We start from the raw sequence: 24,077 nt of genomic DNA on the forward strand, positions 1-24,077 counted from the left end.
TCAGGACACAATTAGGGCAATCCAGGAAATGCCCCACCCCGCAGATGCCAAGGCAATGCAGCAGTCCATAGGATTTGTGATCAAAGTGAGCAAAGTTCATGCCACACCTCTGACGTATGTGAGCCGCTACAGAGACTAGACAGACAAGGGGTGTGACATGTCACTGACTACCTAAATAATTGAAGCAGCGGTTGAGGAGGCTAGTCTCGGCAGCCCAAACACTGAAATATTATGACATGACCAAGACAGTCACCATCCAGATGCGAGTGAAAAAGGACATGGCTGCTGTCTACTACAAGAAGTTTGCATCTTGAGCATTAACACAAACTAGATAACAAAATTATGTGCAAATCGAAAAGATATGCCTGACTATAGCCAGTCTGTATGGGAGAGGTGAGATCACAGCAGAAACAGACCACAAGCCACTAAACTGTATCCTTAACATCTCTTCAATGCACCCAAATGGCTCCAGAGCATGCTGCTCACATTACAGAATTACAGCCGGTAGGATACAGGCCAAAGACATGCACATTAGTGACACAGCTCCACCAAAGGGAACAACATACACACGTCACAGTTTGCAACCTCCACCAGAGGGCACAAGAGGACACGGAACAGATCAGTCAAGACCATCTGAAGCACACAGGGGAAGATGAAAACCTGGTGCTGAAGACGGTAGTGCTACAGGATTTGCCAGACCGCGCTTCCCTAGCAATCAGAGAATACTGGTCAATTTGGGACAAAATAAGCGCAAAAGATGGAGTGCTTTTCAAAAGTCAGAGAGTTATAGTAAATCATTGTGTATAGAAATGCATCCTATACCATTCATGTACAGTACCACAGGTGGTGAAGCAAGCTACAGACAGGCCAAAGACACACTGTACTGGCCCAGCTCGTGAGGTGATATTATGGACTGTATTATATGTGAGCCAGTGTACAGCATTCCATGAATACTCACATGCACAACAGCAGGAAACAATTACGTCACACGCATTCCCCACACAACCATGGCAGACCCTTAGCATGGATCTGTTCAGACAAGCAGGCAAAGACCTTCTGCTCATATCTCAACAGACTGTGGATCCCAGTTTGACTGTGAAACATTTAGGATCGAAGTTTACAAAGGAATGGGACTTTCTAAAGTCATCACCCAGACAACCAAAATCAAATGGGAAAGCAGCCACTGCAGGTAAAGACCCATATACCTGTAAACATTTCCATTCTGCAGTGGAGAAACACACCCGCAGACAGAGGGCACGCATTCATAGCAGTAGCCTACAGCACAAAGACTGATGGCTTGGACACTGAAGTCGGAGTTCCTGAAAGGTTGCGGGTTAAACACCAAATAGATGTTTGTCATACATGTCGACCAGAGATTTGCCCGAGCTGTCTATCAGCTATGGATATCAGAATGAAGCATCCACCTGGAGACAGGACTGGCAGGTGTATGCCTTCTACAGGTGGGCCCCAGATCAACCTGGATGTAGAGGGAACATTCTACCAGTGTAATTGGGTGGACCTGAGACCAGTAGAGGAGGAGGCTCTCAGACACTTTAACTGGAAGCACCAAACAGACTGAACCTATAAAACAAGACTTGATTTTGAGTTATATGTTTATTTGCAAAATGCTTGTTACAGGTCTGTTGTGCTTTTGTGTAGGCCTACATATACAGTACACAAATATGGACTATTGAGCGAGACTTCTGACATTAGAGATTCTTCCTCCAAATGAGTTATTAAATCATTACTGCTTATAATTACATTGGGGTACTCAGGTAATCAATCATAACTCTTAGTTAAATATTACCAGTTAAATATTTTACATACATTTTATAATGGAAATGAATGTCAGATTGGACTGAAACCATGCCCAAATATAGTCATACATCATAGATACATCAGATCATGACAGACAACACAGACTGGACACCCGGCGGGTGGAGAAACAGTATGTGCTTCATTGAATGTATGTACCTCTCTAGTTGAGTTATATTGTTGCGGAGTCAAGGCTGAAGACAAAGGGTGACCATGCCTGTGCTGTCAGGGCTCCTCAACCCTGGAACAACCTGCCTGAGGAGACTCAGACTTCTTTTAACTCCCTTCTTAAAACGTACAAGTTCTTCCCTTATTTATTTATTTTTTAAATGGTATTGTTTGATTCCCTTAATGTCTTTATTTCTCACTGCATTTCATTTTATCTATGTTTTTATTGCATATTTCATTCAACACGTCACTTGCGGGCAGTAACCTGTAATCAGAGTACTGATCAGTCATCTCATCATTTGGGCATGTGATACAGAAAGGCAGAGAAAAGGAATTTATAGATTTGTATAGTGTGAATTTGGGGGGCAAACTGTCTACAAAAGTGTTTGTGTGCATCTGTCTGTGGCCAATTTTGCTAACCACTGGGCTGATCAGCTCCAAATGTCTTTTGTATGCTGCCAGTAGACTAAAGAAGAAAATCCCTTAAAGGACGAATTCACCCATTTTCAATTGGTCCTCAGCATTAGCTCATGATAATAGGTACCATTTTATTCTTCTCGTCTGTGTCTCAGAGGAGGGCTGTGGACAGTTCAGTAACCTGCCTACCAGTGACATCATTAGGCAGGTTCTTTTTTTTTTTTACACAAGATTAGTTTTTTTTGTTCTTTTGTTATTAACGCAAGAACAATATAGCATTATAGCATGCTAACTGTCCAGGAATAGAAAGCCTGCAGTTTCTATTAGCTTGGGTTCCCCATTGATGATGTCACTGGTACGCGGGTTTCTTAACTGTTCACAGCCCTCCACTGAGACACAGAGTGAGTAGACAATGTATACCATATGAGGAGCATGAGGACCAATTTAGTAGCAGATTTACAAGCTCAAAAGGCATCTCGTTGTGAGCTTGTAGATCAGCTATTTTTGGCTAGAATATGGATGGACCCCAGAATATGGATGCTGGGGTTCAAGTGGTTAAGCCCTATTTTACACTTCGTCGTGTGACGGTGTTGCATGAAAATAGCTTGTAGATTACAAGCTATTCAACGCATTGAGCTTGTAGATCTATAAAACAGAAACATGCTGAATCCACTGCACACAAACAAGAACATTTTAAATCAACATTGTCTCTCGTTTAAATGTACAGTATATGTTTATATACTGTATACAGTAAATGACACAGCCACCTGCGCAGAAACATGTGTCCCTATATAGTATAAGTACTGTATATATGGATCAGACCTTTCCTCACCCAGGAGTCAGCCCAGCTCCTTATCCAGATCTCAGTTATATCAAAACTTGACTACCGTGACTCGCTCCTTACTGGCCTCCCAGCATGTGCACTTAAGCCCTTAAGCCCTTCCAAATGGCCCAGAATGCTGAATCACGCTTGGTCTTCAACCAGACAAAATGTTCACGTGTCTCCCCCCTTCTCCGCTCTCTCCATTGGCCCCTGGTCGCTGCCCGCACAGAGTACAAAACTCTGATGTTGGCCTACAAAGCAACCAAAAGGTATGGCACTTCCATATCTCCAAAGCCTGATCCAACCCTACAACCGCCTCCGCTCGCTCAGATCAGCTAACACAGGGAAGCTGTGTGAACCTTCCACCTCAAACATGAAAATAAATTCTATGACTGCCTTTTTTATAACACGATCATTTTACTTCGTTATAAAATACAATAAGACATATCTTACAAATAAATGAAAAGATGGTGAATTATATCAAAATAACAAAATGTATGCACATGAAATAACAGCCAATTCTACTGTAACATTTTACACAGCCAATATTTCAGTCAACAAACACCACAAATAAATACAGTGACATAGGTTGAGGTTACATATGAAATATTCAAAAGGCACTTTTTGGGTCATGAGCAAACAGGTCAAAATGTATTAGAGCAGTAACTGTACCAGTATTAAATCAAGCGATGATTGCCATTTGATTGATCTGTAATTCTTTCAAGAGATGTGAGCACAATGTAATGTTATTGTGGATGGTGGATACACATTCATGAAATTAGAAAACCTTTCGAGAAAAGGCTCGAGCTGGTATGCCTTTATATTTACCTGACATACATTTAATATGAGGAACAAAGATACAAATATATACATACCATAGGTCAATACAAAATTAAGAGTGGTTTGAAGTTCATCACTTATTTGTTTTACATTAAATCTATTAGGCCACTAAGGCCACAAAAACAAACATTATAAAACATATACAGGTTCTTGCTTAACATGATAACATGGCAACAATAAGCAATGCACATTTGGTGATTGATGTGCGTTAACACTTTAGAATAATTATCCGCTATAACTAGTTAATAGATTATTCACAAACGATTAGTTAATGAGTTACTAATGATTTGTTAAATGTTTGTTAATAGTTGGTTAAGGGTGTATACGGTATAACTATACCTTATAATAAGATCCCTCACAAACTGGTAGTTTTCAATGCCTTTTAAATGTGTGTTAATGGTTTATAACTATGCCAATGTCAATGTCAATAGTTGACTATGTCAATAGTTTATATACGTTTTTGGATGTTATTCTAAAGTTGTAACTATTACTAATTTATTAATGTTAGTAAATGAGGAATAGACTGTGCATAACAGTTCCCTTTTCCAGAAGGTGGCATACCCATTTATTGTTCAGAGTCAGTTCCCCATAGCTTCATTTGAACACATAATGGTGTCAATCAGCCAATCAAATGAAGCCGTATGGATGTTAAAAAAGTAGGGTCAGTTGGCAGCATGGCTTGTAATGAAAGTTATGAATCAAATATTTACAAATGCTTAACAAGGTATTAGTAAGTAGCTTACAAATAGCTTGTTCGTAATCTGTTAAATATGTACAGTATAAGCTGTAATAATGAATCATTAACATACATTTACCAAGTAATTTATAACTCTTTAACTAACAGTTTGTGAATGATCTATCAACTAGTTATAACAGATAGTTATGCTAAAGTGTTCTGTTCTGTGATCTGTTTCTGATTTGGGTACATATTCTATGGGGGTACTTTAAATTGGGCTTTCATGGAATGTTTGCAGAGTGAGTACCAATAGTTACAAAGGAAATAATTAAACATTTTCACTTCCTTCTCCTTTATAAAACAAAGCCAATATAAATGTCTGTGACATGGCAAATGTTGACATTATGCTATATACTGTATATATATATATTTTTTTTTTTAAAGATTGGGAATGAGTAGACGATAACATCACAATCTTTCCTATGTTGTTATGCATTGTCCAACAATATTGGTGCATCCCACTTAACTGTTGGCAAATACACTCTCCAGACATTCTCCAACTGGCCTCTCTGTTTTAGGAGCAGGTAGGTTAAAGTAGTGTATAAAAACAGTGCATTCTCATATCGCTGGTATAAAGACAGGTAGATCAGGTTATTCACATCATACTTACTCTCTGTAGTGGTAGAGAGAGATCGTCTTTGTAATGCTGTTGAAGATTGTTGCCGGATGTGTGCTTAAAAAATTAGGTACAGCAGAATGTTCTCAGGTCCTGAACTGTGGAATCCATCACGCAAAGATTCCTACTAATATGATGAGTTAAAGGAGGAGACTTGCTGCCCCACACATGGCAAGGTATATCATTTTCTGTTGGAGTAAATATGGGGAGATAAGTCAACAACGTGTCTGTTCCAATCTTCATGTACAGTAGGCCTTGCTGGGTACACTGGCATATTAACCATAGGAAAATCTTTGAAAATATACTGTGGATTAGTGTGGCGATGAATGAATGAATCGATAAATGAATGTTGTACTCAGGAAATGAGGCAATGTGAATGTCAGCTTGTCATTACCGTGACTCAGGCAGTAGGTCAGAGTGGTTCTCATACAGGGGGTTTTCTTAGTCCAACAGACAGGCCAACAATTAGTGCAATGACAGCAAGCAGGATCAACAGAGCAAAGGCAATGATAATGTACATCTGCCAAGTAAATAAAAGGCAGCCATTAATTATACACCTTAGCCTAAAAATAGGACTGTCCTACAGATCCAACAATGTGAATATAGAAACAGAAACCAGCTATAAGTTGCAATATTCATCAGACATTCTATATGAAAAAGGACTGCTGACACTTTAACAACGGTCTATGACACAAATCTATACAATCTTTGTTAAATAATTAGCTTTTGTAAGAAGACTATTTCATTTGGCAAAAGGGACATTAATTGTCATACAATGCAGGGTATAGGGACCAGGAAAAGCCAGTGTGTGACCGTTGGTTAGGAAAGAGCACATACCCTGCGGGATTTTTTCTGGTATCTCACTGCTTTTTTAGTCTCTTCTTTTGCACGCCCAATAAATTCAGCTGCATTGGAGACGTTATTTTCAATGTTATTGACCATATCCCCCTGTAGGGTGGGTAAAGGTTAGTAAATACATTTGTTAAGACCATGACAATAGTTTATATATATTTTATATTTATATACTTGGAGAAGAGATAAATGAGCAACAAAGTAACATACATATTGACAGACATGGTACAGGGATAACAGGACACAAAATGCAGTGCTAGAGTACAATGCGAGACTAAAACGCTAGTTTCTACATGCTTCACTATTACATAAGACCAAGCAAGGAATGACATACTAAATAGTGTATGATGAACTAATTATGCTTATGTTAAACCACAATGTTTAAAGGTAATATAGTGAAGGAAATTTAAGCTCTTTTACCCATATCAACATCGCTCTGAGAGGTAACCATTACCTGAGTCTCTACCAGCATTGCCATATCCATAAACATAGTATGGAGTTCTCTAATGCTGCACTCCAAGCGAATTATATCCTGGTGTCGGGACTCAATCTCATTTAATGCCTGCCGTGTGATCTGAGAATCAGAAATGATCTGAAGGGAGAGAACAAAGACAGAATGTGGATTATTTATTGAATTTTAGAATCATAATCAGAAGAATCTGAAGGGTTTATTTCATACAAGTACAAGAAGCCAAATGGTATTTTGTGCGGTCCACATTTTGAAACCAACGTTTTGTCCACATCATGGAATCAGACACTGTCTCACAGTGAAGCCAAGACTCAAGAAAAACAAATCCAGGCAGGTGATTCTGTTGTTCTAAATTATCTAATCATTTGCTGTGTGGCCAAAAAAAAAGGTCTTCTTGTGTTTGTTCCAACCATACTCACTGTGAGGTTATTTCACACATCCCCACCTGATGGAGATAGTTGTACACCTTTGAATATTGACATGGGAAGCACACATAGGGGCTGAAAATGTTCTCTAAAACTAATTCTGAATTGGATTCTAATAAGCACCTTTTTCAGCAAGCAATTTAAAAATGATTTACTGTCATTCAAGGTGAGGATGCACTCTCGTATTCTCTTAACTTGCATTAAGAACCTTACATCCGATACGAAGATTGATGGGTTGCCACTTTCCAGCATATCCTCCAGCTCTTCGTTGGTGGTCAGTCTTCCAGCTGAAATGAAAATCAATAGCCATGAATACTAAAGCTAAATTAGTTTGTCATTCAAAGAGACATACACAATTCCTTGTCATATTGTATTTGTGAGACAACATATTGAGGTAGTGTCATGGTGGTAATACCTCTGTGTTATATACTATGCATATAGCATAGTGGGTAAAACCCACTGCTATATGCATCACTGACTCAGCTGACATAAAGATTCTGTACGTGTTACTTTCCAAAAGGTTACAGCCAGGAGTTAGACTTGATAAATCACTGATCATCTTGTGATGATCAGTGATTTATCTCTCTAGTTCTCTTTAGGTTAATGTGTTTAATGGGTAATGGGTTTTGTGTGTGACTAATATTAGATTACTTAGTGTCTAGAATAAAATGGCAACTAGAGAAACAGCTGGTGAAACTATAAACAGAAAATCGTTCTCCCCCTCATCCCTTAAGTCGTACAACAAACTCCCCAGGGAGACAGGTTTCTGTGCAAGTGACTGTGTCACAGACGATGGCATGTCCTCCAGAGAGAAACATGCCCAAACAAAACCCTGTTATTACATGCCATCAATAACAGCCTGCGATCGAGCAGAAAGTGTAGCGTTAGTTAAGTGATGTTAATGAATGAGTTCACCCATAGACCAAACACACCGCGCAATACAGACACAGGTATATCAGATCATGTGCCAGCATCAAAGGTGTAGGTGAACTAGTGTTACACAGGCCTCTGAGCCTTCTGCCCGTTGCCAAGGCAACACAAACACAGCTAGGCGTCTCTTGTGTCAGATCCTCCGTCTGCAGTGGAGAGCAAAGTGGCAGAGACTCTCGTTAATGCCGACCGTGGGGATTTGTTCTATTTGCGCCATCCGCTACTGTCATTACCCATACATACATAACATACATGATGCACGTGTGTCGTAGAATTTCTTCTACAGTCAGAATGATTACCAGCACTCACGGAAATGTCCCTGGAAATTATTAAATTGTCACGGGTAGCAAACAAAAACAAAAGAAACGTTTCAGCACAAAGCCTTCTTCAAAGCATTGTGCTGAAACATGTAGTTTATTTGTTTGCTACCCATGCCAATTTAATAAAAGTACCTGAAGGATATTTCCGTGAGTGCTGGTAATCCCTATGCCTGTAAAATAACTTGACCACGCACCTGGTAAGAAATTACTGGAAGACGTTTGAGTAGTGCTCGCATCCTCGTAGGTTGTATAATTTATTCGCCTTAGCTCACCTGTATAATTGCTACCTCAAGCATTTCAAGGATTTGGCAGCTAAAACTACTGCCAAAGGCAAACACAATTTAAGGAGGCTATTAGTTTTAAAAGCATATTGGAGAATATTTTACATAACCAGTATCACATTTGATGTGGCAGTAAAAATGGCCAGTGGAGACTAGCGTAGGGATGTGATCAACACTACTTTTGAGTAAACGAGACTCTCCCATTAGAAGTGAATGGCTTTTCCTGCGCCAAAACGGCCGAAATCCTGAAAGAAATAACAGCTAAAAATCATTCCTTGGCCAGTGACTATTTATCAACAGATTTGGTGTCGAGAGGAGCTGAGTGGAGAACTCTAGGTGGGGTATCCTTCCTGGTTCCTGTCCAAATTGGGGGTTCATGATATGATGTGGTCACTATACATTTATCTCCAGCAATAAAAGTGTAAAAAACTAAAAGCACAACATTTTGTTTTGGGGGTTTAACCTAAATTGAGCAAGAGCTGTTATATAAATATGACCCTGATTTCGAAATCAGTTCTTAGTTTGCAGTGATCAATTTGGTGTGACAAAAAGAATGCTGGCACTACAGAAGAAAAGAGATGGATCAAAGAGAACATTTTTTAAATAAGGATGCTGCCTGTCTGGCTGTTGTTCTGAAGCAACATCATTTCATTTGTCACTCACTTATCTCCAGCTGCCTCTGGATCCTTCCTTTGCTTCTTTCCCGAAAGGACACTTGAGTCTCATTGTATTGCGTCATGACCTCCACAAACTTCCTGGAGAGCACTGTGTGCTAGAGAAGAGAGTGAACACAATGTTAGGACAGAGGGGTTTCTGCTTCAAAGGCTCTCTCACAATGTACAATCTTATGATTTAATAACCCATAATGCAACACAATGTTGCAATAAATAACGACAGAACAGCTTCAGTTATACAGACCCCTGTGGCCTACAACAAGGCTGGGAATTTCTAAACAGTGGCGAGGCGCTAAATCTTTGGCTGTGGCTGGTGGGTTTAGCATATTGCCAAACATCATTATCCATCTGGCTGAAATATGGGGATGTGGCAGCATTTACCAGCTACTGGGCATTGTGTAAAAAAGTATTTTTTTGCATGTTTTTTCGTTCCTGCAACCTAAGCAAAACCAAAAAGAATCCATGATCAATTATCTTGTCGGCTGTATGAAACCTGGAGAGAGATTGTACTGTAGGACCTCTGTCAAGTACAAACATGAAGAATGAGCAGTTACATGACTGTAATGTCTTGACTTGTACATGTTTTTTGACAATTTATCTAAGCTATCAAATAACCTATTTTCTGCCAAGCAAAAACTGAAAGAACACAATATCCCCTGTTTCACTCTTGGTGTCTGCTACCTAAAATCTGGACAAAATGCAGAATCATGGATAGTGTCCTGACCTGCGTTTTCTGGATTCGGAAGTCAACTGAGGTTCTGTTAACAATGTCATCCGTGGGCAAGCTTTGTTCCATAGCTTTAAGGAGAACACAGACATCATTTTATATACAGTGTTTAAAAAAACACAGCGACATTACATTATGGTTAAACTTACATTTTAACTTAGCTCGCACAATGTTGGCAGTGCCTTTGATGTTGTTAGTTAATGTGCTGAGTTCATCCTTTGTTCCTAGATTTAAGAGGGGAAAAAACAAGTCAAAATAAATAGGTGTTTGAAATATATTTTCCCTTTGAAGAGACATTGTATGCAACTATGCATCTATTCAATGCAGCTCATGGAAAGGGCATTCATCTTTTATGTTACTTGGCAACTGCCCTGTGGCAATATTTCCCAATGCAGAAAACAAAACGCAGGCCTGTTGTATTCCATGGTGACCAGTGCAGCGCAACATCACGGATGCTTTGGTTCACACTTCCTGTAACATGTTGTTGTAGGCCAGTTAAACACAACATGTGTGTCATAGTATTGTGGTCACATTAATGATGCTGTGGCACATTCAACTGAAGGGTCTTTGTCTTTGGCAAGATCCTGATGGGGGTCCTCTCCTCAGGCCTCCATACTGGATGAATTGTGACTCCCAACAAGGCCAGTGTTTGATTCTCACAGCTGAAACAACAAACCTTCACAAGCTTGATTCTAGGCAAGAAGGATAACCCAGAATATAAAACATACTGCCCCCCTTCCCCCCCACCCACATCTCTGAATTTGCCTACTTTTGTTAGGATTTCAATGCTGCTTTTAGATAGGTACTAGATATTGGGTTCTTGTGAACCTGTTGTCATAACTGGTATCAAATTAGGGATAAAGTTACTGTAGAGACCTGGGCTGACAGGGGCCTCAAAGATGCTACGAGAGATTTTTACTATTTGATAAATACAGCTGATATTGCGAGATATTGTCATCAGACACAGAATTCCAATCGGCTCCCCTGTTAATAAATCTGTGAGTGACAGTCACCTGGATGCTTAACCGTTCCTTGAAGGACTGGTAAAGAGTCTGCCCCTTGAATAACCTGTGAGGAAGTGGGGCTGTTTCCTATTTCCTACTTAGCAACCAACTAGCCAGCCATTCATTAATTTACAATGAAAAAGAGTAAAGACAATGACAATGCATATAAAGGAAGTGAGACACTTTCTTTGCTCTTGCTGAGTGAGCAGCTCCAACGTAGGACCCCTTCAAATCCCAAGAAAAAGTAGACATGTTTTTTTTATATATACATTTTTTTTCTTAAAATGTAGAGTCGCCAAAAATGTTTTACCCCTTTTTCTCCCCAATTTAGTCATTATGCCAATTGATTCCTCCCCACAAATTTCTGTGCTGTCACCTGCCAGTGAGGAGCCCCCACCGGGAGGACCTACTCCACCTGCCCAACACTCCCCGCTGACAGGTGCCGCCCAGCCCGTTGAAGTAAGTGCAATGACCAATATCACCCTATACCCGCCCAGCTTCCCTCCCCCAAACACGGGCCAATTGTCTTCGTGTAGACGCTCGACAAAACCAGATGCACCACGGTGGATTCGAACCCACAATCTCCGTGGTGGTGGGCAGTGACTTCACCCACTGCGCCGCCCGAGTCCCTAGCATTTGACATGTTTGACGAATGTCAGAAAATAGTTCAAAAGCAGACCCAAAAAAAAGCTTTTAAGGTTGCTCATTATTTATGTTGCTGGGTGCGAACAACAAGCTTCTTGGTGGTAGAAAACGTACTGTCATCCGGATTGGGTGCAGACAGGATCCTGCTATGGACCTTCCTCACCTCTTCCACCTGGTAAGAGATCTTATCAATGAGCCCCCTGACCTCTTCCACCTAAAACCGTTCAAAACGAGAAACAAACGATCACATCAAGTACATTCACTCAAGTACTGTACTCAAGTACAATTTTGAGGTATTTTCACTTAACTGGAGTAATTCTTATTTTCTGCACTTTTACTTCTACTCCACTACATCTCAAAGGCTAATATTGTACTATTACTCCACTACGATTATTTGAAAACTTTAGTTACTAGTTACTCTGTACATCTTGATTATTATTAACATACATTAACCACTTCAGCCCTATTTACATTTTGGCCATTTGAAAATACCCGATCTACAAGCTCACGATGCGATGCATTGTGAGCTTGTAGATCTGTTATTTTCAAAAGATGTTTATACATTATATACATATTCTGCATAATGAGTACTTTCTACTCTTCTTTCTACTTTTGGTACTTTAAGTACATTTTGATGCCAATACTTTTGTAATTTTACTCAAGAGTACAACAGTACTACAAGAGTACTCAACAGAGTATTTCTACATTACAGTATTGATACTTTTACTTAAGTAAAAAAAAATAGTACTTTTACCACTACTGCTTGGATGAGTGCATAATACATGTATATCATTAAAAAAAAAAAAAAAAAAAAAAAAGTACTCACCTTCCTGAAAAAACACTCCATGAAGCGTTCTCTGTCACCCAATACATCATCCTCTCCTTGAAAGAATGGGTTTGTAGTTGTACTGTTCAAGAACGGGTTTGTAGTTGTACTGCTGAACGGGTTTGTAGTTGTTCTGTTCGGGTTTGTTATTGTAGTACTGTTCAAGAACGGGTTTGTACTGTTGTTCTGTTAAAGTGAAATATATGGGGAATCATGAGGTGTTTTGAAGTAAAAAAAAAAAAAAAAAAAAAAAACATTATATGCCTAACCCCGTCCAATATAAACCAACAGTGGTCATGAGTTGTAGCCTACTTACAGCAGTTAATTCTCCAAATCGATCCTTCATCACAGCGTCTTGACCTTATTATTCTACTGTAGCCGTTAGGTCATTCTGAACTCCACCGTACACAGCATGATGATGGACGATTTAACTATAGCTGGATTATAGTAGGATATAAGCACGTTACCTTTACAAACATCTTAGGAGCTGGACAGGAAGAACACGCGCTTGTTGCTTTTCTTTCTAGAACGTTACTTATGAAGGTTTGAAAGCTGTTTAAGTTATGAGGAGCACCAGAAAATGCGAATGGATGCCGATAGCTTGAGGTGTCGCCTAACGGCGTGTCGATGGGATTATCTCTACGGAATATGCAGTTCTATTTTCTAGGGTATTTCCTACAGACAGCACCTAGGTTCCATTATAATAGATCCACCACAACACAAACCGCTTGACTTTCTTGGGAAACGCCTCTCCAGCATGCGCGCACAGGTAGCCATGGATCACATGACGATTGTCTGTCATGACCGCCATGGATGAACTTCAACATAGTGTTTGCACTTTTTTCCCTTTTGGTCCGTACATCTACATAAACGTTCAAATTTCAAATATAAAGTGCTTAACCTATGACCACAAATGTTACAATGATGTACGGGCCGTCAAAAGTACCTGTATTTATCGTATTATTCAATAAAAAGCATTTTAATCTGATTGGTGGCCAATTTCTCATAGAGTTATAATCTATCAGAGTGCAATACACCTCCCAACTGATAGGGTCACGTAGTTGCAACTGGAGAAAATAGGGGGGAAGTGACCACCAATCGGATTAAAATGCTTTTTATTGAAAAAACGGGAAGATACGGGTACTTTTGAGGACCCGTACATAATTGTAACATCCGTAGCCATGCGGTAAGCACTTTATATTTTAAATCAAAATGTTTATGTAGATGAACAGAACAAAAAGAGAGAAAGTGCAAACACCAGGTTGAAGTTCATCCATGACTTTCGTGTCATCATGATATGACAGTCATGTTTAAGAGCTAGCGCGATCTGAGCCCATCTCTTTGTGCGCGCGTACACAAACAAGTCAAAATCTCAATCTATTGCGAATTGAATTGATCTGGTTCATTCTCTTTTATTTTCGAGCGTCATATCACACGACATAAAACTAACTTGCAGCAGTTAGCCAGTTACACGAGAAGGGATGCTGATCAATAAATGATAAGCAGCTCTAACATACAAGCTATACAAAGAATTGTCCACGTGGTGGCGCTGTTTACTGTAATGTGTAAGTTGACACCACTGGGTCGTGGTGGAGAAGCGTGGAGCAAAGTTGCTACGGGACGATTCACGGGCACGCGCAGGGATGCCCTTCTATAAACTTAGCTCACTCTCTAATTCCCTCTGTCTCCCACCTGGGCTCGTTATTTCTCGGTTAGGAGGCTATATATTCAGTGGTGGGAAAAGTACTCACATGTTTTACTTAAGTAAAAGTATCAAATTTCAAATAATTGTCGTGGAGTAAAAGTAGGCTATAATATTTGCCTCTGAGACATAGTGGAGTAGAAATAAAAGTACTGAAAATTGGAAATACTCCAGTAAAGTAAAAATACCTCAAAATTGTACTTAAGTAGGCCTACAGTACTTGAGTAAATGTACTTAGTTACTTTACACCACTGTAAACTTAGCTCACTCTCTCTTCACTCTCTGACTCTCACCTGGGCTTGTTATTTCTCGATTAGGGCGAGGCTATAATTACAAAACATGTTACAAAACTTGACACATGAGATGTGAAATGGGCTAGATCAGGGGTTTTCAACTGATTGTGAACCAGGGACCACCACCCTGACTAAGAATAAACCTGGGGACCACTGTTGTGTTGGGTGGGGATTGGGATATGAGCTAAGATTAGTGCTTTGGTAACACTTGCTGTGCGTGCGTCCCATGTCTATACTGTACATCCCACTGTTTCTCAACCAATGGTCAATGGACTACACAGACACATGCAATTAAATGGGCACATTTCCTAATAATGATGACTCCATCAGTCAATCCGGTACAACTTCCCCTTCTTGAGATTCTAACTCCATTTTCTGTGGAATTTCTTGACTTCCGACTTCCCAGTAACTGACAACATTGAGTGTCATCATGGGACACCAGGTCGATAATATGCACTGTTCCGTGGAACAAGGAGAAAAAAACAAATTGCAACATGGTCAGGGACCACATGCAATACCTTCAGGGACCACAAGTGGTCCACGGACCACCTGTTGAAAACCCCTAGGCTAGATGCATGCTAGACAGACCTAACATTTGGCTGTATGATACAACCAAGCACACACCACCTCATCATGTTGGCTACCACTGGCCCCATTCAACTCACAATTATTTTTTCTTCTTTTTTTATTGTCTCCGCCAGGCCGAAAGGCATGGCCTTGACTAGGTTTTGAATTTGCACCCTGTTCGTCCGTCCGTCCATCAGTGTGAGTGTGTGTGTGTGTGTGTGTGTGTGTGTGTGTGTGTGTGTGTGTGTGTGTGTGTGTGTGTGTGTGTGTGTGTGTGTGTGTGTGTGTGTGTAGCCTGGGTTGGGTCCTGGATTAATACCTTTTTCGGGTGCGTGATCCGGTAGGGAGCGGAAGCAACCCTATGCCTCACCCCCAAATAACCCCGGCCACGATCAAGGGCATTGTAATTTTAGGGCCTACCTAATAAAATCCTTGATGCGGCGTAGTTTAGCTTATTTTTTAAATACAAAATAAATATAAATGTAAGTGTACTTTCCGGAGACTATTTAAAGTAGTCTACCTTTGTAATCGATTCAGCATTTAAATTGGTGAACCAAAACAAAGCGGTTCCGCAAAACCGGAAGCAGCAAAAAACGGAAGCTATTTATTTTCTCTTTTTTTTTGACCGGATCACAAGCCATTTAATGACAAATACCAGGCTTTCCTTCCGAGGTGGAAAGACTGGTGATGCGAGGTTAGTGTGTGTGTGTGTGTGTGTGTGTGTGTGTGTGTGTGTGTGTGTGTGTGTGTGTGTGTGTGCGTGTGCGTGTGCGTGTGCGTGTGCGTGTCTGTCTTTGACCAGCTAATCTCCAGCACCGTTTTTCATATTCCATCCTGATTGGCTAAGATTGGCTTCCAAAGTTTATTGCAGGAGTGCTCCGTTTTGAACAAAATGCCTTTAATCTTGAACACACCTATAACTGCTCCAATCTGTGTAAAACTTTGTATGCAAACTCCCTAGGCCAAGGAAAAACCTTTGCACTGCATTTTTCACATCTGCCTTTTATAGCGCCACCAGGAGGCTGATTTTTGCTAACATTTTTTTATATTAGGCTACTACGAACATTGCTGGCCCACAATAACCTACCTGACCTGGCGGAGACCTGTTCTCCGAGGAGCACTTTTTCTAGTTGCATATATATCTGCCGTTACTTTTGCGAATAAATTCCGTGGCTCGTGGTCGGAGTATTATAGCCTATTAAGCCTGCTGTCAGTATTTTGGATCATGCATGATTCCATCCAATCTTCATTTGAGTGATCATCATGCCAGACAGTGAACCGTTGCTCCGTGTGTGTTGACCTGTTTTTACCAATGGCCAGTTGTGGAAAAAGTACTCACATTTTTTACTTAAGAAAAAGTACCAATACTGCAATATAGAAATACTCTGTTACAAAAAAGTTACTTGAGTAAAAGTTCAAAAGTATTGGTATCAAAATGTACTTAATACCAGTAGAAAGTAAAAAACACCCAGTGTGAAGTGGGCGGTGTGGTCACAGTGGTCATCACAGTGATGGAAGTTCACTTAAAGAAAAGTAATATTGTGGACCAACCATTGTACACCCCTAACTTTAAAAAAAACATAAATGTGTTTTTTTTAAGTGCATAGTCCTATTTATAGGGCTATGCACATGTGTCATGTTTCACTAGCCAATCACAGTCCTGAATAGACTGTGATTGGCCAATCACGGTGCAGGGTTAGGGGGGTACACTGGTGGCCAATCACAGCGCAGGGTTGGGGGGGTGCAAAATCCAAACCTCACATATAGGGGCGGTTTCACCGCCCAAAAATGTAAACTAGAAAAAGTGCTCCTCGGAGCACAGGTCTCCGCCAGGTCAGGTACGTTATTCTGGCCTCCTGGTGGCGCTATAATAGGCCAATGTGAAAAGGGTGCCAACCGTGCCATTTATTCTTGCATTGACACTGCATTCATGATTTGAGGCATTTTGTTCCAAAAATGTGTTTTGCTAAATTAGACCTGCTGGTGGCGCTATAACAGGCCAATGTGAGAAGGGTGGCATTTCTTCCTCGGCCTAGTGGGAATGTGCGTGTGAAATTTCACGGAAATCGCAAGCTGTGTGTATACTTTGAGGCTTTTTGTTCAAAACGGACCAATCCTGCAAGCTTTGGAAGCCAACCTTAGGCAATGAGGATGGAATATGGGAAATCGGACAAATCCGTGTTGATCACATGACTATAGAGATACTGTGTACTGATTTGCATGACGTTTGGATAAAATTTGTAGGAGTAATATTAATAAATTGGTTTTGCACAAATCGGCCTCCTGGTGGCGCTATAACAGGCCCATGTGAAAGATTTGGGGCAGAAGTTCTGAATTGGCATCCAGGGAGTGTGTGTGCACAGTTTCGGAGCGACCGGGCCAACGGTGCCGGAGATTAGCTGGTGACAGACGGACACACACACACACGGACGGACGGACGGACAGGGGGTAAAACATACTCTCTCGCCATGCCTTCGGCCTGGCGCAGACAAAAAACCTTTTGAAAATAGCAGATCTACAAGCTCACAATGCATCTTGGCACATTGTGAGCTTGTAGATCGGCTATTTTCAAATGACCGAAATGTATAGGACTGTAGTGGGTAATGCATGTTTGGTAATAATAATAATAACCAAAATCTACATTGTAACTTGTAACTAAAGTTTTCAAATAATTGTAGAGGAGTAAAAGCACTGAAAATTGAAATACTCCATTAAAGTAAAACACATATACCTCCAAATTGTAAGTAGGCCTACAGTACTTGAGTAAATGTAGTTAGTTACTTTACACCACTGCCAATGCCGATACCAGTCAGGGAGTTTCATGTCATAATGAGCTATTTACCGAGTTTCGGTGATATTCCACTGCAGTGGCTGGCTCAGGCTGGTCTGTGGTCTTTCATATCTGCGCAGCGCAATCTCCAATTACGCACCAGTAATGCCCTTTACTTTACGCACGCATCGAACGAACGCCCCTCCTCGGGTGATCCAAAAATGACATCACGTTTTGAATTCCCACGTCCAATCGAACAACCCAATACGCCTCCGCGGAGAAGTTCTCCAACTCGCTGCAAATTCAATTCAAGACACAGACTCACAGAACCAACTCCAAGAAACAAGCATACACACACATACCGAGAATAGAGGTCACATCCATCCGAGACCAACACACTTCTAAATGGATGCGTATTTTGGACTATAGCTCACGAGAGTTATTCTTTCTGCCTGGATGACTGACTGATTTCGTTTTTTTTTCTTTACAATTGTTTTATTTCTCATTTTCATATCTGAGATATGGACTAATCAGGATTTTTTTTGGGCACATTGGAATAATGCGCGACTGGATTTATCTTTATTTGGGAATTTGACAAGTTCTCCTGTAAACTCTCCTTTATGGTAGATTTCAGTTTTTTCTTATCGCCATGGAACTTTCTTTTCAAATCCACTTTTTAATAGCCATCGTTTCATGTATTAAGGTAGGACCATCACTGCAATATTTATTTATGTATTTATTTATTTTAATATGTGACTTGAACTTTATTCATACAGCAGTTTTATAGTAGCCTATGTGTACATTTGATTACTTTACAGGTTCATGGCCAAGTGCCGGTACATCCATCCAAACATCCAGGTAATGACAAAAAGACAAATAATGGTCTGACTGTTTGACTCAATTGTTAGATTTTTAGACTATGTCACATACTGTTTTAAGTGATCTAATTTATATGCCAGAATATTCTCCACAAACATCCTTGATGAAATACATGGCTCGACTAATGTTAGATTTCCAGTACATGAGGAGTCAGAACAGCAGTTCATTATTATCAATCTTTGAATCCACAACAACCCAGAAATGTAACAGCTTGTAAGTATGTGTACAGTAAAAAAAATATATCTCAGTGTTATTTTAACTCAGAAAGTGTAAAAATTGATCCATGAACCTCAATTTGAACACTCTCCAGGTTTAATTAAAACTGAGGATTTTGCTAGTGTGTGATTGGGCTTGATTAGGGGAAAAGTCCCTTTCTGGATACTTGTTTACCCATAAACCTCCCAATCCAGGCCTGCAGGTGTTGGCAACGGCGTCACACTACTGGCCTCTGGACGCGGTGGAAGGGATCCATGAGCTGGGGGACCAGATTGGAAACAGACCAGGTCATGTTAACGGAAGTAATATAAGTATGTGCATATATATTTTACTCCTATGCCCACTGCCCAGGGTGCAGGCAATCTATTCAAATCAGTCCCCTCTATTCACTGTCTGCATGGTACAGCTGTTGTACCCCTGTCAAAACCCACACGTTTCTCTTCTAAAGCCACAGAGGTTGTCGCTTTTAAAGGTGCTGCTGTGTTCAAAGTCTGTTACTGTAGGATAGTTTCATTATCTAATCCCATCTGCAAAAAGTATGAAGAATTGTTGGTAAACTGATTGAAGTGCTGCATTACAGCACAAGCACATATCTCTTGATCCGGCGTAGTAAGCAGGAATACTGAGTTGAGCTTTACTCAAATGTGATGGATATATAAAAGCTCATAAAAGTAGGATAAAGAGCTCAGAAACAGATCACGACTGGACTATCTGATGCAGACCCTCCAGGTTCACTTTGGAGTTGCTGTGGGTGAGCGAGCACTATAAACTATCAGAATCAGGAAAATGTATTTTGAAAATGTTAGATTTACTTAAAAATAAAAATAAACACACATTGTGTACATTATGCAGTTATATGGAGTTATACCTGTTGTCCATTCAGTGTAATATTATATAGATATATAAGATATGTGACTTTGAGGAGGGATCGGGTATAGACTTTCAGAGTGATGCTTGGAGAAGATCCTCCCGTGATCCACTCTGAGCCTATAGTAAATACCTGCAGGTGAACGGGCTGCACCTCCTTGAGCACAGCCAACTTGCACTGGGCTCAGCATCACTCTCTCTCATACCTGTGTGCACCATGTTCCTCCTGTGTCTCTCACTGCACTCTCACCGTTTTCCTCTGTTTTTGTGTCCATGCAGTTTGTGTGCGTGAATCATCACCATTTCTCTCCTTTTGTCCTCTGTTTGTCCAGCTCTCAGAATCCACAACCACACTGTGCTCTCCTCCTCCCATAACTCTTCCTATGCGTATACCAATGACACTAACATTTCTGCAACTGTAGGTGAGGATCACTCCTGCTCACTGAAATTAATGTTTGCACTGTCATCCACTGTCCCGTCTTGTCTCTGTGCCCACACACATGCAGCACGCTACAGGTGATGTGACTGTGTCATACACGTTTTTCTTTTCTTTTCATTTTTTTTGCAACACATGAGGTACCAATAGCGTGTAGTTAATTGTTTTTTGGTTTGTTTGGGAATTAAATACACTTGTGTCGAATCCTTTCAATCTGTATTTAGAATAGCGCTGACTATTTGTTAGTCTTATGCAAGCCAGCAGTACCACACAGTAACACATTTAAGCCGCTGTTGAATATCTGTCATTAAATGCTGACAAGAAATCTATGAAAACTTCAAGTTCTATTTTTCAAAGAAAGTTAATTCATGATTAGTTAGATATTTGGAAGTTAATAACTTAATGTAGAAGATAATAAATATTATTATTATTTGAGACAATCTGGCTTGCAAAATAACATCCTTCATCTTTGATTTTCCTGTAGACATTGTTGAGGGAATGGTCAACAAGGGCATCTTTCTGAATGGAGATAATGGTGGAACATTTCTGCACTTTGGAAGCTACCAGAACTCCTGTATTAGTGATCCAACTTTGTGTGGCCCTGAGGGTGAGAGCTATCCAACTGACTTTTGATTGTGATACATTTCTGGTCATATTATCACCTATTATATAAAGATAGCTGGTTATACTATCTATACAGTACACAGTGATAACAGCTGGGAAATGAGATCACATACTGCAGATACTACAGAATCTCTGTTGTATCTTTCCCATTGGTGTCTAGTAATTGTTTGTGTTAATTTTACAGGGATCACATTCTCCTTCTTTTGGAAAAACCAGGAGGAAGAGTCCCGTTTTGCTTTTGCCTCTGGTGGTAAGGTTATGTCTAATGGTTTCTCAGTTTTTGCCAATCCCCATGGGGGATATGTGGAGTTCTATACTAGACGTGACAACAAGAGATGGAAGGCCAACATCAGCATTCCAGGTACTGTAAATAAGCATGCTGTTGTGTTTCACAGTTCCTTTGTGAGATTCCTGTACTATGTATCCATAAGGAATGTATTTTGAAAGATTTCTAATTTTCAACCATGTTAAGTTATGTAATTACATTTATATTTTGGCTGATTATAGCCAGATGTAGCCAAGAACAGCTGAAAGGCGCAAAGAAAACATTTCATGAATGTCTCTCTCTCTCTCTCTCTCTCTCTCTCTCTCTCTCTCTCTCTCTCTCTCTCTCTCTCTCTCTCTCTCTCTCTCTCTGTCGCAAAACATGTAATTATCATGGATATGTGTCACATTTGCCATCTTGACTGTGACACGCTAATGTAATCCAGCTGTGGTCATTTGTAAAAGACAAAAATCTAGCGGCAATGAGAGACAGTACAGTATTAACATTTTACATGGTTCAGTTTAGGTATTAAGCATAACATCGGCATTTTAATAAGGCAAAATGGTTCCTTCACTCCCTCAGCCTAGAAAGATCTGATAAGCTGTTTTGAAAGAAAACACATATGAAACTCCTCCACAAGTTAAAATCTGAGGCTTTTTCTTTTTTACCAGTCAGCATTGCAATAAAGAAAAAAAAGACAACATTCTCAAATGACTTCTGTCATTTTGTTTTTGTTACAATTACCCAAGGTTGCGCTTGAGAGGCGTCATAACTCAAAGGCCGCTTTTGCTTTGTGCCTTCAGTTACAAATCATCAAACATCATCTGTTTCTCATACAGCGTATCATGTTGAAATTTCACAATATAACCCTAACATTTGTTAGTTTTCTGGGTTCTTACAAGTTAGGGAAGAGCATCACTTGATGGCTTATGACCGTTTGCATGCTGTCAGGTCTCAAGGTACCCCCGAGGCATGCAATTGTCAGCAGGGTGTATGAACATTGTTGTCTCTTTCACCGTTCATTGAAACATCTCTTTAAATGAAATAGTTAAATGGAGAGTTAAGACGTGTGAATATAGGGTGGTCTGTCGCACATATGGTTTGTGTTTGCGCTCGCCACAAAGGCATAGATGTGTTTTGTCTGTTCTGCGCCGCAGGCTGGAGTATTTTCACACAGTGAATGTATTGTCTGTTTGTTGGGACTTCATTGTCCTTTTACCTCAGCGAACCAAGGGGAAGTAATTTCTCTTTTTTGAAGGATAATTTGCAATATTTTGTCGTAAACATTGAAGGGGAAGTGTCCTCGGAGCCAGAACAGACTGGCGGTAAGGGGCCTGGAGGAATAGATGTAATGATGACGCTGAATAACTGGGGCACATTGGGGCTGTACTGGGTGGAGAGCAGTGAAAGGGCAGCTAAAATGTTTTAGACAGGGAGAGCTAACAATGGAGTTCTATTGTGTCATCATCAGGCTTGTCTTACATAGTGTATACGATAAAATCCTCAGTGTTGGTTTAACTCTGAAATTTACCCTAACGTGTAGTTGTACTGTATATAATTCCTTATTTTTTTTAGGGTACATCTACAAAAAAAAACACATCTTGGATGACCTTTATACCCGTACAAAATCGTGTGCCTTTGTCGATTTAGCCCATTTAGCTCTTTCTCTTTACTTGTTTCAATTCACCTGTTTACAACTGATTATTTATCTGTTGTTTCATTAGTTGAAAATGTATTATTTACAATTATTCTGCTCCTTCAGGGCCTTTCTGGACTCACGTTCTCTTCACGTGGACATGGAAGGCTGGTCTGAAGGTCTACATCAATGGCACATTCAGCATCGGTGACCCTACGGGCGGCGAGTCCGGTTACTATGGGGACCCTAATCCCAACCTCGTCATCGGAACGGGCAACGACAAGGCATACAGCCGCTACGTGACCGGGGCGTTCGATGAGTTTGTCATCTGGGAAAGGGCCCTTAATCCCAGCGAAATCCAGCTGTACTACAACGCTGCTATAGGTAGGACACCGCTGCCCGCCTGAAAGCATTTCCTCTCCTTTCTACGTCATTAAATTTAAGTTGTTATCATTCGGGTCCCTCGACTGTACTTTGGGGAGATATGGGTTAAAAAGCAATTTCCGTCTTCTGTCCTAACTACATTCCATCCACAACATTCATGCATGTCAGAAGAACAAGACATTAAACGGTGCAAATACGCCCCCACTTTAAAAACCGTCTCACATGCCTCAACCACAGAATAGTTTCATGACCTTCTACCTTATAAGTGCCAGTGTCTCACATAGTTCTGCCTTATAAGTATGTATTACTGTGCAGCATGAACAGCAGGGCTACAGGGGGTAGATCATTTGGATTTGAAAGATATAACTAACATTACTTTCTGCAACAAATTACTCCCATTTGTTGTTGTAATCTCTTTGTGTACCTGGCTTGGAACAGTATTAGAGTGCCATAAATCCACAAAACATGTTGATATTAACTTATTTTATTTGTGATACTGTCCTGGTCCATTAGTGATAGTAAAACTCAAAGCAAACTAATCATTCTCTTTGGTAGCTACGGAAATATTATTCAAAGCCTGGCCATTTCAATGCATTTACTGGTAGAACTGGATGAATCACATTTTGTTATGTGTGGAAAATACTCTTTATGAAGGGTGTGAGCCACCTTCCCCCTGTTGTGTGTTTGCAAATAGTGTAATCCAATTACTGTACTGTATGGAGCTTAAAGGGATTCATCCCACAAATATTTTTTTATATCGATTAGTCACCCCATGGAGACTTGAATTCATGGTTATTTTTGTCGCATTACTAAGCCAATAATTTGATGACCGGCAGCGGTTCCGGTAGAAGACACAAAGAGTCTCCTTTG

At 40.3% G+C, this 24,077-nt stretch overlaps 2 protein-coding genes across 2 annotated transcripts in view; one reads left to right on the forward strand and one right to left on the reverse strand.

Moving 5' to 3' along the window:
- Nucleotides 1–5,022: 5,022 nt before the first annotated feature.
- On the reverse strand, nucleotides 5,023–13,269 carry stx2b (syntaxin 2b). The gene is made up of 11 exons (XM_080433997.1): nucleotides 12,885–13,269; nucleotides 12,569–12,754; nucleotides 11,857–11,956; nucleotides 10,243–10,317; nucleotides 10,091–10,164; nucleotides 9,356–9,464; nucleotides 7,375–7,448; nucleotides 6,722–6,859; nucleotides 6,253–6,363; nucleotides 5,810–5,935; nucleotides 5,023–5,603 (listed from the first exon to the last, which is right to left on the reverse strand). Exons 1-10 carry the CDS (start codon nucleotides 12,912–12,914, stop codon nucleotides 5,840–5,842), a joined length of 993 nt encoding a protein of 330 aa, XP_080290123.1. The 5' UTR covers nucleotides 12,915–13,269; the 3' UTR covers nucleotides 5,023–5,603; nucleotides 5,810–5,839.
- A 4,828-nt stretch (nucleotides 13,270–18,097) lies between these two features.
- adgrd1 (adhesion G protein-coupled receptor D1) overlaps nucleotides 18,098–24,077 on the forward strand; it is a 43,948-nt gene continuing 37,968 nt past the window's right edge. Inside the window, exons 1-6 of the mRNA XM_080432551.1 lie at nucleotides 18,098–18,603; nucleotides 18,719–18,758; nucleotides 19,190–19,306; nucleotides 20,783–20,905; nucleotides 21,107–21,283; nucleotides 22,950–23,207. Coding sequence (XP_080288677.1) covers nucleotides 18,550–18,603; nucleotides 18,719–18,758; nucleotides 19,190–19,306; nucleotides 20,783–20,905; nucleotides 21,107–21,283; nucleotides 22,950–23,207 — 769 coding nt within the window. The 5' untranslated portion in view covers nucleotides 18,098–18,549. The remainder of the gene's footprint in view (nucleotides 18,604–18,718; nucleotides 18,759–19,189; nucleotides 19,307–20,782; nucleotides 20,906–21,106; nucleotides 21,284–22,949; nucleotides 23,208–24,077) is intronic.

Source organism: Gymnoscopelus braueri (assembly GCF_963280865.1).
Source record: "Gymnoscopelus braueri genome assembly, chromosome: 7".
In the NCBI taxonomy this organism is placed as follows: Eukaryota; Metazoa; Chordata; class Actinopteri; order Myctophiformes; family Myctophidae; genus Gymnoscopelus; species Gymnoscopelus braueri.

Excerpts from the sequence above, each read along its gene's own strand:
- stx2b (XM_080433997.1), bottom strand. The coding sequence starts at position 12,914 with ATGAAGGATCGATTTGGAGAATTAACTGCT. Across the intron at positions 12,755-12,884 it reads GATTTGGAGAATTAACTGCT|AACAACAGTACAAACCCGTT; the intron begins GTAAGTAGGCTA and ends TCACTTTAACAG. Across the intron at positions 6,860-7,374 it reads CATCAATCTTCGTATCGGAT|ATCATTTCTGATTCTCAGAT; the intron begins GTAAGGTTCTTA and ends CTCTCCCTTCAG.